At 42.5% G+C, this 17,881-nt stretch overlaps 1 protein-coding gene across 1 annotated transcript; it reads left to right on the forward strand.

The window, feature by feature from the left end:
* Window positions 1–2,565: 2,565 nt before the first annotated feature.
* Window positions 2,566–15,667, forward strand: LOC148214056 (vomeronasal type-2 receptor 26-like). Its single transcript, XM_088128884.1, has 4 exons — window positions 2,566–2,832; window positions 3,223–3,516; window positions 5,643–5,843; window positions 15,545–15,667. Exons 1-4 carry the CDS (start codon window positions 2,566–2,568, stop codon window positions 15,665–15,667), a joined length of 885 nt encoding a protein of 294 aa, XP_087985010.1.
* Window positions 15,668–17,881: the final 2,214 nt, after the last annotated feature.

Here is a 17,881-nt window from a genome sequence, read left to right on the forward strand (position 1 = left end):
CATCTCAGACTGAGAATGTTTGTGCAAATCTCCAAGCACCTTGAAGACTCCAGGCTCTCAACCCACCTCTGAATCTTCCACCAACCTACCTCTCCAACCACAATCCACAACCTAGCATCAACAAACATCTGGATCTCCAGTGACAAACAACTGGCCTTGATGTCAGTTGTTTTTTTTTTTTCTTCCTAGCATTTTCCCTCAGGTGCAGGGTCTGCTTGATGTCCTTTTTTAAAAAAAAAAAAGAAGAAAAGAAAGATACAGTCCTCTTAAGACCAAATTTTATTTATTTTATAAATAAATAAAATGGCACTTGGACTATCGTGACATGGAAGGGCACATAGAGTTTGACCAAACTAACAGCATCCAAGTTTCCAACTTCTGTGAATATACTTAATGATTGTTCACTACATGAATAATGTGTTCTGTTCATTTCAAACATGGCTAATGCTAGAAATCATGGCTAACCAGACAAATATAGACAAAGTCAACCACAAAGCATGGCCACCTAAATCCATGTTCATTTGTTTACTTCCATGTTAAAAGTCTTGATTCTGTATTAGATTGCATAAAGATCTTTAATAAAAGTGTTTGCAGACAATTCTTCTGCTTCACTCCCTGGTCTGACTTCGGAGACATATCTATGAATTCTCTTTTTGTGTACTGTACCTGCATATTGACTCATTCTGAGTTCAGAGAGGTTTCCTCCTTGCAATCATTGAAATCATAGAGATTTATCTGTTGTCTTGGGGCTAAGTCTCTAGAGACATTTTGCAAACCTTCAGAGGATTTGACACAAACACATCAAAAACATGTGTTTGACTTCAAGCTCAGAGTAAAGCCATGTTGGCAAATGTCTTTGCATTGGAGAATCTTGGGTGCATAAATGGGTCTGGAGAAAGAGGGAGCCTGGGGAGGCAGTTAGGCCTGGGAGGGCTGTGTTTCTCCTCACCCCTTCAGATGTGAAGCCTTGGCTGGATTCTCTCAGGATTAGGAAAGCCCCTGAACCTGTCTGCCTCAGAAGAGGGCTTTGCTCTCTTCTACCTCTTCTCATTATTTGTTCAAAGAAGAGACAATGCTGGAGGCTCAATCAGAAACACGCATCATGTTGCTACTTGGGCTGCTGCTTGTGCTCCTTCTGTGGCCCCAGGGAGTCTGTGGGATGCTCAAAGCCAAATGCCTCCTGACCCTGAGGAGGGATGAGGTGGACCCACAGAACCATTACAAGCCAGGAGAGCTTTTCATGAGCGGCATCATTTCTGCAGTGCAGGCTAGGTTTCAACCATTCAGCTTCGCCACAACTCCCTCAACTCAGTTTTCCATGTAAGTCTATCTCTTTGCACTGTGTTACAGCCCCTCTATTTCTAGATGGTTTCTAAAGTTACAGCCCTCCCACCTGACCAGGCATTGTCCCTTTAACCATCTAGCTTTGCTCTTTCTGTCCCACTGGGGATCCATTTCAGACACTGCAGCTGATGAGGGACCTTTGGAATGGTCAAGTAGACCAGGACCAATAGATGCCTTTTGTCCTCCTTGAATTTGCGGAATAGATACCCAACTTCTTTGTCATCATCCAAGTAGAGCTAGACTGTGGATAGAAGGGCGGGATCATCCATCTCTTCTCCCTCACCATCTTCTGCCCCATAAAAGGAAACAACCCTTCAGCTCAGGCTAACTCTTATGGTCAACATGGACACAAGGATGCAAGAATGGTGTCATGTAGATAAGATGATCTTCACAATCTATACAATATTTATGATTTTTAAAAAATAAATAGATCCTTTTTCACAGAGAATGGTTTAAATGTAAATTAACTCTCCATTCCAGAGAGTTGGACAATGGACTTCAAAAATCTAAATGTGTCCAGAAAATGATTAATGGTTTCATTAAGTCAGAAGCATTTGTCTTAGCTTATTGTTTCTGTTTGTCTGGATGTGTGTGTGTGTATGCATTGCACTATACGGAATGAACCTGATAGTGTAAATGGCTCTTTCCAATTTTCTGATTTTATAACCTATATAGAAGAATAGATCAAATTTTCAACTATTAACTTCTGGAAAAGGTAACTTCTTGGAACCGAAGAGTGAGATGGAGAGTGTATTTTAAGTCAGTCTGAAGTCTCAGGTCAAGAGCAAAGATGCTTAAAACAGCAAGATTAAAGAAGAGTTAATAATGAATGGAATATTTTCAACATAAGATCCATTGAGTGACTTATCAAGCAATATAAATGGAAAGAATTCCAGAATTGCATGAAATAGATGAACTGTCCCCCCTGCCCCTTCTGAGGAGAGAGGACACCATCTGAAAACTTGGCAAAATTATAAGGCTTGTAGAGTTTCTGTTCCTGAAACATACAGGGATAGTGACTTTGAAATATGACCCAATCTCCTTTCATACAATGGTTTCTAGGTTAATATTTTTTGGAATGTATAATCCAGTCAGATAATCTCTTAAGATTAGGTAGTTTAGAACTGTTACTGTGAAAACAAGTTAAATAAAATATTATTTTTGCAGATCATGGCTTAATGCACTTCTACTTGCAGGAGGGTATACAAATATTATTGGAAAATGCTGCCCTTCCTTTTTGCTATCCAGGAGATCAACCAAGATCCACATCTCTTGCCCAACATCACCCTGGGTTACAATGTCTATGAAAACTATTTCAGTGCACAAACGACTTCAGAGGCTTTGCTGGACCTGCTTTCAGATGGGGAGGCCAATGTCCCAAACTACAGCTGTGGAAGGCCGAGAAACACAGTGGCTCTTCTCGAAGGGGCTGACACTGATATCTCCATTCAGATTTCAACCATGTTGGGCACCTACAAAATCCCACAGGTATGTCTTTGTTAGGAACATAGTTTTGGTCATGGAAGTTTCAATCAGAGGTTCTCAGTTATAAATGAAGAATAGTGTTTTATTATGGAAAAGATAGGCATTAAGGGTGATGGTTCAGATTATGCAGTGAGAGTAAAGGATTTGAGAAGAAATATATCCTCCCTCCATGCACCCAATCCTGACTGCAGAGCCTTCTAGTTCCTGGGGATAGGAAAATTATCCTCTGAAGGAGCAAAGGGGAAGGGAGGTCATGCATGAAACAATGGATGAGTAGAGACATCTTTATTGCAAAGAATAGAACTATCACTTCGTTAAGGTCAGAACTGTTATTCCAAATGTTGAGTGTCATAGGTGTCAAATAAAATAGCATCTTCCTTATTTCCTTTTCAGGTCAGTTACAGTTTTGTTTCTCAGATCCTGAGTGATAAAAGTCAGTTTCCTTTCTTCTACCCAGTGCTCCCTGCTGAAGGAGTCCAGTATCCAGGGATGGTCAAGTTGCTCCTTCATTTCAGGTGGACCTTGGTGGGTCTGCTGGCTCCAGACACTGACCAGGGGGAGAGGTTCATGAGGACAATGACTTCCATGCTGATAAGGAATGGCATTTGTCCAGTTTTATCACAAGCCTTTTCCACAGTTGTGAAGACACTGATGATAGATTTTGATCCATACCAAAATTGGAGACAAGTGAATGTCTTTCTTTATGGTGCAGAGGCTAATTCAGTCCAGATAGGGAAAGCCATTCTGGAGTTAGTGCTTAAAACCATTAAGGAACCTGTTAGAGGAAAAGTCCTGATCACAACAACCCGCTGGGATCTCACCATTGATTTGATGGAAGATGAAGCTACCATTCAATACATCCATAGCATTTTTTCTTTTCTTATGAAGACAAATAAAATGGCAAACTATGATGCTTTTCTGCATTTTTACAATTCCATGGAACACTTTGCAGAGAAATCCTTTATGTGCTCGTACACCAAGGATGCCTTTTCTGTGAAAGTCTGGAGACGGTGCAAGGAAAGAGAAGAATTGGAGGCTCTGCTCCAGGAGGAGATCGATCGGATCCTGTCTTGGGACAATTACTTTACTTACAACTCCATCTGGGCTGTGGCACGAGCCTTACATGCAGCCTATTTATCCAGATCCAAGAGGACAAGGATGAAAGGTGGGAAGAATCTGGAAACTGCAAGGCTTAAGACATGGCAGGTATTTCTTCTCTGTGGCACATCTCTCTCCTGCATCTGAGAATCAATTTTACAAGAGTGAGGACTGGGCAATTATTTTGAAATATTCCTTTATTCTGAATACAAGTGAGCTTTCCTGGTTGAGGTGGGAAGTAATCCTTGGTCTCCCCTGTCCTAATCCAACAACTTAACCATTACACCGCCTGGGCTGAGGAACCCAGTAATGCATTCAGCAGTTGGGCTTCTGCATATTAAGAGTTGATCTGAATTGTCTTTTTATAAACTTAGTCCTGTTTTTTCTCTCGTAGTGTGAGTTTGTCTGAATCTGTATTGCTGCTTGGAAGATTATCAGCTGAGATAAAGTCTGAAGGAGTCATGATCATTCCTCTTCCTCTTTCTCTATTGTTTCCATCTCTCAATTAGCTCTTGAAGGTTATTTTGCATGTTAGATGATTTGCAACTTCTTCTGAAGAGCAGTTGTGCTCTGAGAGGAAATTTAGCCTCCCGCACCTTTTTCTAGCTACAGAAAAGGCAAAAAAGTAGAGGGTAGGTGATCTTTGCACTCTTTTTCTCCTGAGTGAAGGTGCAACAAGGACCTTCCTCTGCAAAATACAGAAGAATGGTTAGTATTGAAAATGAAATAGAATAATTCTGGATTGGAGAAGGAGAGAGAGAGGCCAAGAGGGAGAAAAAGAAGCACCTTTTCTTGACAGCACTGAGCTGCTTCTCTTCACATTTCTGTCCCTCAAGGATGGGTGTTAGATGGATCCTCCAACATCTGAAGAGGAGAGAACACAGGGCATCTCTATCTGTAGATTCTCATCAGTAGAATCTCATCAGTGCTTTCTGAGTGTTTCTCCTTAGTATATTCCCTGGCTTCTTGAAACCCCAGTTCTTGAGCAGTTGTAGACTCACAACAGTTTAAACAGTAGGTATTTATATTCTGGGTCTTTCCTTTGACTAATCAAGGAAATGGCCCAGATAGCATTCGTGGTATCTTGCATTGGTCTACCCAACTCAGCAATGAACAATGTAAATGAGAAGAGTGGAAGGAGATATCTGCACCATCCTTGTTTGGAAAGGTCATCCTTGGATCTTTCCAAAACGACTTTTATTCCCTGATCAACAATTGTAGTAGACATATTGTAAAATAACTTAGACGTAACCTTTGGAAGTCTTGAGAGATCTATTAAGGGGTGAAGGAAGGAACAAGCCATTAAGGAGAGATCAGATAATCCAGAGATAGGTGTGAAAAGAAACTCACTTTATTTTGTTCAGTATAAGATGGGACAGAGAAAAACTTGGACAGCCTTTCAAAATTAAAGTCAGGTTGGCCAGGTTGAGAAGAAGACACTGCAGGGATTCCAGAAAAATTGTCCAAAATTCTGTCCCACATTACAGTGTTTGTCCATATCATATAGAATTAAGATATAAGTTAGAAGATGCTACAACTCAGATCTGAAAATGAATCTGAAACATGGATTTTTTGTGGACAGAGAGAGACAGAGAAATATTCAGTTCTTTCATGAAACATGTGAAAGGGTCTTGACATAGAACTTTGTAAGTCCTGTCTAAACAAACCAATTTTGTGTTCCATTCCAGCTTCATTCCTTCCTTCAAAATTCTCAGTTTTACAATAATTCCATAGAAGGGGTGTATTTGGATGAAAATGGAGAGTTGGCATCAGACCTGGACATTGTGAACTGGGTGATTTTTTCCGAAATGTCTGTTACCAAGGTGAAGTTTGGGAGTCTAGAACGACAGGGATCCCAGGATTTCACATTTATGATCAACCCGAATGTGACTGCAGAGATGGAAGGGCTGAATAAGGTGGGGAAAAGTTTATTTCATTCTCACTGAAGCTTTTACCACCAGGTTGCATTCTTTGGGCAGGAAGTGGTTTTGAATGTCATCTACATTCTGCAAAAGAGGCAACATATCATTTGATTAGATATCCAGGAATCTATGAGAAATAAAGCCTTAATAATTCAAGTAAAATTTTTATTAATCCTTAGTTATGAGACAACAGAATTGATTTCTCCAAAGCAAAGAATCCATCCAACCTGCTCTTCAGTTACCTAATATGTACATTTAGAATCCAAATTAAAATTGTAATGTGCAAAAAATTAGAAGAGAATATAAACAGGGAAGCAATATGCAGCCAATCAGTTTGATGAGCTCTACGTTTTTTATCGACCTGAAATTCAGCAAAGCTAAGCCTTGATCTAGAGATCATGAACCTCATCCTCCTTTGCTGCCTTTTGGAAAATTAAATATTTAATCATTTTTTGGATTTTCTTCCTCTCTCTGTTCAGCCCCTTCCCTCTTCCAGGTGTGTGGAAAGCTGTCATCCTGGATACATGAAGGTGGCTCAGGAAGGGAAGCCCGTCTGCTGCTATCATTGTCGTCCTTGTGCAGAAGGAACCATCTCCACCATGGAAAGTGGGTGATAGTGGACAAAAGGGGCAGGAAGACCATATGTCCTAACATTTTCCATGAAAGGGGGTTTTGATAGACATTTCTAAGCTTTGCTTTTTAAAAACTACCAGGGAGATGGCATTCCTGGCTGTTCATCTTTACAAACATCTTTCATTCTTCAAATTGCTAATCACCCTATTTCAACAAATAGTGAGAATTTCCAGGATTCCAGGCATAATGACCTTGGGTGGGTCTTTGGAAGACGATTGATCTGGTCTTCTTGCAAGGGTCCCTGTCTGGATGGAACTAATTCTGTGGGAAGCCAAAGTTCATGGCTCCAGATTTCCTGAGAAGTCAAGAGGCAGACAACCGTCTAGGATGCTTCCAGAGTCCAAAGACTTCTCTCTCTGCCTCTTTGTTTTCTACTCTTCATTACCATGTTCACAAAATCCAGATTATAGCACTCCCAAAACTGAGTCCCTACACTGAATCAGAATCACAGACCAGATGGACTGATGGTCCTTCCAGTCTCTGGATTACCTCCAGAAGGGGGCTGAGACAGGAGAAATCATGACCCAGGGCTGAGCCACACTTTCTTCTTCTCGTGATGGGAAGTGATGGTCCACTAACTGCTGAGAAGAGAAATGTATGATCACATCCTCAACCCACTCCAGCCCAGCCACCACTGAAATGGGGAACATCTGGCCCTCTTACTGTTTCCCTTTGTTCCCTGGTCCGCTCAGACATAGGTGGAAGGCTCAAGGTGATTGTTTTTCCAAATAGGTTCAGCAGTGGAATGGTAGAGGCGAGATCTTTCTTTCACTGATGAACCAGTGACGTTGACAACAACAACAACACAGTCAAATGAAGGAGAGTCCTCCCAGTTTTCCCTTCTAGCTGGAATAAAAGTAAAAAGCGTGAGATTCAGGTGGGGTTTTTTCATCAGCCACCAAAAAATGTGATCAAGGAAAAGGAAGAGGATAGTCCTTGCTGTCCAGGCATGGGTGGGAGGGGAAGAGAGGGAGGGGGAGCTACCAACCAGGGTAACAACTGACCAGACAGAAAAACTGCCCTTTTAAAGGACTAAATCTGGAAATGTGTTTTGTAAAACTGGCTTCAATCATTCCCTCTCTGTAATGGGAGACAAGGAGCTGAGGTCATTGGAGAACAAAATGCCCCTTTACAAGGATCAGAGCTGGAAGAGGCCATGAGGGCCATGAGTCCAATCGTCTGCTGATTTCAGGAACACAAATTAAAGCATCCTCAAGGGATGGCAGCCCAGTCTCCCTTGGAACAGGGGAGGGGAGACCCCATTTTACACCATCTCCAGATTCACCCAAATTATGCATTTGATTGAAGGGCATGATTAATGGGAGAACTTACTCTTGTTCTTTTCAGATGCAGAAAAATGCACCACATGTCCAGAAGATCAACATCCAAACATCTATCGAGATCACTGTATCCCCAAGATTAAAACCTTCCTTTCTTATCAAGAAAACCCGGGGATCATCCTGGCTTCCATTTCCTTGTTACTGTCTTTAAGCACAAGTTTTGTCTTAGAAATCTTCATTAAATTCCAAGACACTCCAATCATCAAAGCCAACAATCGGGATCTCTCCTACATTCTCCTCGTCACCCTCCTGCTTTCCTTCTTGACCTCATTCCTCTTCATTGGCCAGCCAAGGAGAGCCACCTGCCTTCTCCAACAAACAGCCTTCAGCATCATCTTCTCAGTTGCCATTTCTTCTGTCTTGGCCAAAACAATCATGGTGGTGCTGGTCTTCTTGGCCACAAAACCAGGGAATAAAGTGCAGAGATGGTTGAGGAAGAGCTTGGCCAACTCCATTGTCCTTTCTTGCTCTGGTGTCCAATTTGTCATTTGTAGCATCTGGTTGGGAACTTCTCCCCCGTTCCCTGACTCCAACATGCATTCCCAGTCTGGAGAGATCATCCTGCAGTGCAATGAAGGATCTGTTGCCATGTTTTATATTGCTCTTGGCTACATGGGCTTCCTGTCCACCATCTGCTTCACACTGGCTTTCCTAGCCAGGAATCTACCTGGGGCCTTCAATGAAGCCAAGCTGATCACCTTCAGTATGCTGGTCTTCTGCAGTGTTTGGATCTCCTTTGTACCCACCTATCTCAGCACGAAGGGGAAATACATGGTGGCTGTTCAGGTCTTCTCCATCTTGGCCTCCAGTGCTGGCCTACTGGTCTTCATATTTTTCCCCAAATGCTACATTATTTTCCTAAGACCAGATCTGAATACAAAAGAATGTTTGATGTCAAAATAAAATAGTAGAGTGTATTTTGGGTAGGTAGTTCCCAGAAATGCCAGTTAATAATTCTAACAGCATTTGACACTTTCAAGGTTTTTTTTAAAAAATGAAAACAAAAAAAGACCAAGTTCCATTTTTTCAACTCTATCATTTCAACTCTGCCAGAGCTGTAAACAAGGTAATTGAAGAAGTTTCTTTTCTTCATTGCAGAGTTCCCTTTCACTGTCTCCCATTCAGAAAAACTGTACACTGCAATTTTCACTTTTGGTCACTAGAGTGAGCATAACTAACTGACTTACTGACTGAATCTATTGACTGATTTACTGATCATGGCAGCCAAAGGTTTATACAGGAGGGGGTCTGGAGAATATAAAGTATTGAAATCCATGTTTGAAGAGTTGTCTGGCAAGGTAACACAAACTATAGAAGCTAAATTTGAAATGGCTGGTGTGGGCCTTCCGGGCTGTGTGGCCGTGTTCTGGAAGTTTTGTTTCCTCACGTTTTGCCAGCACCTGTGACCGGCATCTTCAGAGAGCAGGAGCACAGACAGGAGCAGTTCTCTCTGTGCCCAGGATGAGGCGACCCTTTTGTGGGTATTTATAGAGATCTGAGGGGGGGAAAGGGGGGGGATTGGGGGGTGGGGGGGTTGGGTTACTGAGTGGCTGCTTGTTTTGGTGTCAGAATATGTGTGTATCTTCCTGGGGATTAGGCAGGGTTTTTTCTTCTATTGAGTTGTTAACAAGTGGCTGCTGGGGGTGATTAGTATGTTCATTGTGTGAGCTGCTCACATGTTCTGGTGGTTGAGCAGAGCTTGTTGATCTTTTGCAGGCTGTATTTTTCAGGATTGGTAGCCAGGTTTTGTTGATTTTTAGACTCTCCTCTTTTTTACTGAAACTGTGCTGGTGTTTGTGAATCTCAGTGGCTTCCTGGTATAGCCTGGTATAGTGGCTGTTGGTATTGTCCAGTATCTCTGTGTTTTCAAATAGGATTTTGTGTCCAGTGTGCTTGACAGCATGTTCAGCTACTGCAGATTTTTCTGGTTGCTGTAGTCTGCAGTGTCTTTCGTGTTCTTTTATCCTGGTCTGGATGCTACGTTTTGTGGTCCCGATGTATACTTGCCTGCAGCTGCATGGTATGCGGTATACTCCTGCGGCGGTGAGGGGATCCCTTTTGTCTTTTGCTGATTTTAGCACTTGTTGTATTTTTCTGGTGGGTCTGAAGATTGTTTGGAAATTGTGTTTTTCCATCAGTTTTCCCATGCGGTCTGTGACCCCTTTGATGTAGGGCAGAAATACTTTGTTGGTGGGTGGCTGTTTTTCTTCTTCAGTCGCATGTTGTTTTCTTGGTTTGATGGCTCTTTTTATTTCATTCTTGGAGTAGCCATTTGCTTGTAGGACCCAATTAAGGTGGTTAAGTTCAGAGTTTAGGAATTGGGTTTCGCAGATCCGATTGGCCCAATCCATCAGGGTTTTGATGATGCCTCTTTTCTGACGTGGGTGGTGGTTGGAGTTTTTGTATAGGTACCAGTCTGTGTGGGGTTTTCTGTAAACTTTGTGTCCTAATTTGAGGTCTGGTTTGCGTATGACTGTGTCTAGAAATGTTTGTCGTCCATTTCTTTTTCCATGGTGAATTGTATATTGGGGTGGATGCTGTTTAGGTGATTCAGGAACTTCTCTAGTTCTTCTTCATCCTGACTCCAAATTGTGAAGGTGTCATCTACAAACCGGAACCAGACTGTTGGGGTAATGGGTGCAGTTTCTAAAGCCCGTTTTTCAAAGTGTTCCATGTAAAAATTTGCTACGACTGGGTTCAGGGAGCTTCCCATGGCGATGCCGTCTATCTGTTCATAGAACTCATTATCCCATTGGAAGTAACTGGTTGTTAGGCAGTGCTGAAATAAAGCTGTGATGTCTTCTGGGAAGATCTGTTTGATGAGTGCCAGGGTGTCCCTCACTGGTACCTTGGTGAACAGGGAGATCATGTCAAAGCTGACCAGTTTGTCCGTGGGGTTGAGTTTCAGGGTGCTGATTTTGTTGATGAAATGTTCTGAGTCTCTGATGTGGGCTGGAGTCTGTCCAACGTGGGTCTGTAGAAGGGTGGCCAGATGTTTGGATAATTGATATGTCGGGGAGCCAATGACACTTACGATGGGTCTGAGTGGGATCGAGTCTTTGTGGATTTTGGGGAGTCCGTATAGTCTGGGTGTAAGGGCTTCTGTCTTGCATATGTGTTGAAGTACGTTGGGGTGAAGGGAGGAGCTCCTCGTCAGGGTGTTGGTTTGTTTCATGATTTTGCTGGTCAGATCCCGTTTTAGTTTTCTGTATGTGGTGGGGTCTAGTAGTTCTCTAACTTTGTCTTTGTATTCATCTGTTTTCATAATTACCGTGGCGTTGCCTTTGTCAGCTGGCAGGATGATGATGTCAGGGTCCGAATTGAGGGTTTCTATGGCATTTCTCTCTTTCTTCGTTATGTTGCTGGTGGGGGGCTTTGCTCTTCATAGGATCCTTGCTATTTCACCCCTTATTTCCTCTGCTTCCTCTTCAGGATGGTGACGGATGGCTGATTCCACATTGGCGATGATATCTTCCACAGGAATTCTTGGGGGTGTGATTGCGAAGTTTCCTCCCTTGGCTAGGATGGCGGTTTCTTCTGGCGTGAGCTGGCGTTCCGTCAAATTGATGACAATGCAGGAGGGATCCAACGCCGGTTTTGGTTGATTGTTTTGGCATTTGTTAAATTTTTGCTTTTGCCTGGTTATGGGGTCAATGATATCCTTTTCCATTTTCTTGTAGGTTAGGGTGTCAATCTTGTCCCAGTCCTGGCTTCTCATTTTCTGACTGATGCTGATGTGTATGTCAAATAGTTATTTGTCTGTGATGGCAAGTTTTCTGCGGGTTGTGTGTATTCTCTCATGCAAGAGGGCTTGTTCGAGTCGGTCGTAAATGCGGTTAGCTTGTCACAGATACTGGCGAAACTTTAGGAAACAAAACTTCCAGAACACAGCCACACAGCCCGGAAGACCCACACTAGCCATCATATTCCGGCCATGAAAGCCTTCGACAATACATTAAATTTGAAATGTTAGAACAAAAATTGGACTAAAAAACTGGACAGGATGGTTGCTGATTTTAAAAAAGTTAATGACAGACTGGATGTATTGGGAAATAGAATGGAGACTAAAGGTGCTGAAATGGAAAGAGGCTTAGATAATCTTGCTTTACTTGAACTTAAAGAAAACAAATTCTGTTTAAAATTAAGAGCCATTCCAGAATATCCTCAGAGAATATTAGGCAAGTAGTTGTGAGTGCTTTGTCTAATTTATTAAGCTGGGAGGAAGACAGGATGGGAGGAGGAAGTGGTCAAGGTGTATCATATGCAAACTTGCTGATTTTCTTTGAAGGAGCACCTAAATTGAGGTTGAGGAAAGAACTGGAAACCTGCTGATGGTATACTTATGCCCAGTTCTTAGAAAGATTCAAAGTGGACAAGAAGAGTTATGATTTTACTTATGAGAAAACTGACTTTTGTTACACATGCTGCTCCCAGGTTCAGCTTACGGTCACTCACTCACACACTCACAGCCTGTTGAGGCACATGGATCTTGTCAGCCCCCCTTGCTTTCTACCTGGGTTTTCCAGATAGGTGAGGCTTGAGCAGACAAGACACACAGCCCTGGTCAGCAGCCGGGAAATAATTAGGGACACACACAAATCACTTTCAACTGAACACTGAGGGACAAAAGGTTCTTTGTAATACACGGAGACCCAGAGAATTTAAAGTAAGAGCAAAACTTTACTGGTTGCAAGGTACATTTGTTCTTTCTCACATACACACACACATGTGCACAACCCACGTCCTTCCCAACTAGGCTGCCAGGCACTAGCTAGAGAGACGGAAGCTGCCAAGTCTGGATCTAAAGATGACTCAGACGACTCAGATGACTGTTTTTTGTGGGCGGGCTTTGGGACCCCTTTTATCCCCAAAAAGTCCTTGCTTTGTTCAACTGTTGATGGGATTGGGGTGAAGGTTTCCATGTGCTCAGGCCCAACTTCTTTTGTCTGGTGCAGGTCACATTTTTCCTTTGTGTCCTTAACAACTTGCTTCCTTCTTGTCTACCTCCCCGAAGGGATCTCATAGACAAGATTCCTGGCTTTTATCCTCTCTGCTGACATGCCTGCTTCATCTTTAGGCTATGGCAGTTTCAGCCTGGTCACACACTTTGAGTTGGCTTTGTATACTAATGATGAACATCTTATTGGCAAATGTATAAACATTTGCTGAAAATAAATATGGAAGATGAATATGTTAAAGACTATGCTTAAATGGGCAAAAAAAAAAAATGGATAGAAAATAAAGTTGGATCAGTCGAAGAAAATGTGGAATAAAGGCTTGAAGTTTACACTTACTGACAATTTGAAAGAAAATGTGTATAAGATGATGTATCATTGGTTTTTAACTCTTGATAAACTATCTAAGATGTATAAAGGAATGTCAAATATATGTTGGAAATGTAATCAGTGTGAAGGTACTTTTTATCAACTTCGGTGGACTTGTAAGAAGGCTAAGAAATATTGGGGTATGGTATGTATTTTGATTCAGAGACTTTTAAAAATGGAGGTACAGTTGAAACCAGAGGTCATCCTTAAGGTATGGTGGATGAACAGATGGAAAGAAAACATGGGACTTTATTTCTTTATATGATAACAACAGTAAGAGTTTTATGTGTGCAGAAATGGAAGGACTTACAAATAGCTACAACTGAAGAATGGATAGTGAAGTTAATGGAATTGGCAGAAATGGGGAAACTGACTACTTTGATTAAAGAAAAGATTTTGTTTCTACTTGGAAACCGTTTTTGGACTTTTCGCTTGAAATTGAAAGAAATGAAACTTTAACATTAGGGTTTGATGACTGATATTTCTATGGATATAAAAATACTTTTTATTCGTTTCAAAATTACAGTAAAAGATGAATGTAATATATAATTGTGCCTGTACCAAAGAAAGTTGGGAGTTATCTTGTTTGGCAGCAAGGGAGAAAGCTCAGAGACATCCCAGCATCAGTAACTGAGATTAGTGTCACATTCAGCTGGCATGGCACGGCCAACACCACTGTTCAGTTTCACCGACCCTAGTCAATTTCACCACCTCAGGCGCAGGCAGTTGAAAAGAGGAAGAAGGGCAAACCGCAAGTTAATTGCCGGCAGGTGGCAGAAATTGATTCGGGACAGAAACGGATACTTTGTAACAAAGCCGGCTTCCCTTGAATGCCCCAGGCACCCCCAACCACAACTGCTTGGAAGCATAGCAATTCTGCAGCAGTCGGCAAGCAATCAAGGAGCCCTGGCTTGGTCCGCAGAAGAAAAGCCCAACGAATGCAATGATCACACAAACAAAGGGCAGCAATCAGGGAGACAAAGAAACCTGGCTGAATCTGCCATTAAGGCGAGGGGAAGGACACCGCTGACGAACTGAGTAACCCAGGGAACTGGGGTAAAAGGCGGGAACGAGGGGTAACTCCTGGTCAAGGGGGGGAACCCTATAAAAACACTGTATGTAACCGCACCAAGCCAATCCTGGCTTTGTCTCTAACCGCTATGCATTACAGCAGAGTAAACTGCTTTTGTACGAGCCTGTGTCTCACGGAGTCTTTTATTCAGTGCTAAATGCAGCAATCATTACAATTAGGAGGGGGAGAAGCAGCAGTAATAAATTACAAGTGGAAAGTGAGAGAAAGAGTCATAAGAGGGAAAAGATTCAGTAGGTCAAGACTTGATTACTTTTATTATTCTTCACATGCATAGAAAACCATATGGGTTTTGTAAATCATACGATTGGTTGCACATACTACTAGATCACATTACTTCATTAGGAGAGTCAACATAGTGGCCAGAACAAAACCACTCATCTGACTCTGTGTGGGTGTCTGTATCAGCTTCTATCCTGAGTCACCTTCAACAGCCTCATTTTGGCAACAGGGCAACCAGGCAGTTGGAGAAGCCCAATGTTTCTTTAGCTACTGAGAAGAAAGGGATGGAATTGCACAAAAATACAACAAGGCAGGTGACAGGAGACTGGATCAAGGTGATAGTAGATACTTCCTTGAGTGAAGGGGTGTTGCTGTTGGCCTTGAAGAAGGTAGTGGTCCACTCCTTCCTCAAGTAACCATTGCTTGACTTGGCAAATTTTGAGAACTTTCATCCAGCTTCCAACCTTTCCTTTCTGAAAATGTGGTAGAACTGCAATTACGGGAGGAAATAGATTTTTTTCCCAGTCTGTTAAGGTAATGTTTAAGGTATACTGCTACCTGTGATTGGTCAAGGCACCCTAAGTACATGGTCTTTTATGCTGACTCTGGCTTGGGATTGGCCAGTTCCTCAAAGACCATCTGTGCTTTTCTAGGAATCCTTTCTTGTTCCTCCTGAGAAGGCCTTTAGGTACACCTTCTGGAGACCTGAGTCCTCCTCCCAGTCTCTCTTTGTCCAGTCAATTTTTCTTGGCTTCCCTGCTGGGTCAGATAAATACTTGCTTGTGACATCGCTTCCAATCTTAGAAGTTGTCTTTCACCTTAATTCCTAAATTTAGATACATCCAAGTCGTTCCTGCTAAGCTAATGGAATCATTTTATGTGCTGCCTGGGTTCTCGTTGGATAGATGGATGGCCACATAAATTTGATAAATGAATAAACAAATACAATATCTTCCTGTCTACATTAAGACAGAGATTTTCCAATTTTCTTTCTAATAGGTGGTGATCTGGTGAGGAAGCGGGATTTTTCACTAGTAATGGGAATCCTGAATCTTTGCTATGCTTTTGACTTATTCTCTACTGCAGGACCAGAACAAGCGGATCAAAACTACAAAGAAGCAGGTTCAGGCTAGACATCAGAAGGAACTTCCTCACTATCAGACTGCACAGCAACTCTGCCTGGGGGAGTGTAACCCCATTCAAAGTTAACAATGGAAAATCCCTAGAGATGGGGGCTCTAAAACCCATAGCTACTAGGGCTTGTTGGAGTTGAGCCAAAGCTAGTTCTTCCCCATCCAGGCCCTTTCAGCTTCCAGGCACTGGGAAAGCACCTCAACAGCATTGCTTGGACAGTCCAGGGCAGAGATGGACAACTGAGTATTTGCCTTCCCCTGAGTGCAGTCTGTGAGCGAGGGTATGCAGAGGCTCTCAGAGGTCAAGAAGGACTTCTTGCATTGCACCATCTCAATGGCTGCTCCCATACTTTGCAACACCTTCATTTCTGAGATAAGGAATACACCCATCTTCCCAGATTTCAAGAAGGCATTGAAAACCCAACTGTCCTCAATGGCTGCCTAGCGTGAATTAGATTATATTAGGTGGGGTCTTGATTATGTCAGCATGGTTGGTACTTTTTTATGGGAAACCACCATGGGTCCATGGAAGTGGATGGTCTATAAAAGATCACTCAATCAATATCTGTCAGGTTCAGCCCAAGAAACTCAGCAGGACAATTCAGGAACAGTTCAGTTACTTTATTATCTTACACCTACTAGACAGAATCTTGCCAGACTAACTCTAACCCTCAACAACAGCAGCTAAACACTCTGAATTCCTTAGGGTGGTGCCAATCTCATCCTCATAGTTTTCACACTCTCAAGCTGCAGGCTGAGGAGATGCTTAAGATTCTTCTCCCCCTCCCTATGACTTTGGACCTCCTCACTCAAATCTTTCATCACAATACCCAGCCATTATCAAGAGTGTGATCTAAGTTTAGACTATTTTTTTTTCTGCTCCCTTTGGCAGCGTTCACATGACACCTTAAACCAGGACAATTTAGAGACTTTGCAGTATGTTCATGCTAAGCTTGCTTGATTGGTATCATGGCACCTTTCTGGCCAGCTGAGGGGGTTAGGAGTGGGAGGCTCCATTCTTCAATGGTCCTCCTCCTTCCTCCAATGCTGCTTCCAGTTCCTGTTGATGCAGGAAGAGGTCCAGCCCTAAGCCTCTGCTTTGGGGGCTGCCATAGGGCTCAACTTTCTCCCAGCTCCTCTTTAACAGCTCCATGAAACCACTGGGTGAGCTTATCCATCAGCATACGGTCATCACTATGCTGGTGGCTGTCAGAAAAAGTCAGTCCTGAAATTCCTGGGCTCCAGGCTATATATCATACTAAGGATTAGTTTGTAAAACCATGTTTGTTGACTAGGCAACAGTGGACCTGGTTGAGATATCTGATTGAGCCATAAGCCATGGCTGAGTTCAAATAGTGCTTTCAACCAAAACCACATTATTTTTACAAAACATGGTGGTTAGTAAACTTTGATTTCTTACTTATTGTGTTGTACAAACCCAGATCATTGTTTTCATTCAATAAATCATGGTAAAATAACCCTGTTTTAATATGATGTGTCAAGCAAGTCACAGAAGTGGGGCTGGATCCAATGCTTGGGCTTCTCCTAGAGATTGTCTCAGTGGGTCATTTCAAGTGACACCAAATTTGAGTGGAATACACTGGCCCTGTTCCACATCTTCCAGGATCATAAAGATCTCTCTGGGTGAGTCAAGAAAGACCATCTGAAGCTGCCGATGCCCATATCTGGGAAACAACATCTGGCTGCCAATCTGCCATTGGGGAGATTGGGGAAATCCCTAGACTATTGTGGAAAGCCATGACTGAGCATCAGGGTCAGATGTCTGAAGGCCCCAGGGCTGACTAGCAATGTCTTTTGACTTGTGGATACTGTCCTTCTGAAAGATACAGAACTGTCTTTAGGGAAGACTCAAAAAGGAAGCAGTGACCAGTTAGAGGATCCTATCCTTTTCTTTGATGGACATGCTGAAACCATAACCATGTCCTCCCAAGCTAATCACTTAAAAGATCAAAGCAGTGATGCAGCTGCGCTTGGAGCCACCTGAAGACCAGGAGATGCTCTTTGGCCCTGTCATTATCCCAGCCACAGCAGCTGATTTCTCTTCCTGCTGATGCTTGACTCCTTTTGACTAAGATTATCTTTGAGCCCTCCAAAAACATGATCATTTAATTCAACAACTGCATGAAAAATAACTTTTTCTGGGATGTTTTTTTTTGACTTCTCAGTCTGGGGCTGAGAGAGAACAAGTGACAATAATGCATAGATTGTCTGGAGTGTTTCTGTTTTGGCCTTCAATCGGTATAAGCAGAGAAGAGGAACTTTGGGGACA

Source organism: Python bivittatus, unplaced genomic scaffold, assembly GCF_059951505.1.
Source record: "Python bivittatus isolate LINGU-HERP-01145 unplaced genomic scaffold, Pbiv_v1 ctg000820_np1212, whole genome shotgun sequence".
Taxonomy (NCBI): Eukaryota; Metazoa; Chordata; class Lepidosauria; order Squamata; family Pythonidae; genus Python; species Python bivittatus.

Coding starts and splice junctions, on each gene's coding strand:
- LOC148214056 (XM_088128884.1), top strand. CDS start 2,566: ATGCTGCCCTTCCTTTTTGCTATCCAGGAGATCAACCAAGATCCACAT. Junction 2,833..3,222: donor GCACCTACAAAATCCCACAG/GTATGTCTTTGT, acceptor TTTCCTTTTCAG/GTCAGTTACAGTTTTGTTTC. Junction 3,517..5,642: donor CATACCAAAATTGGAGACAA/GTGAATGTCTTT, acceptor CAAAATTCTCAG/TTTTACAATAATTCCATAGA.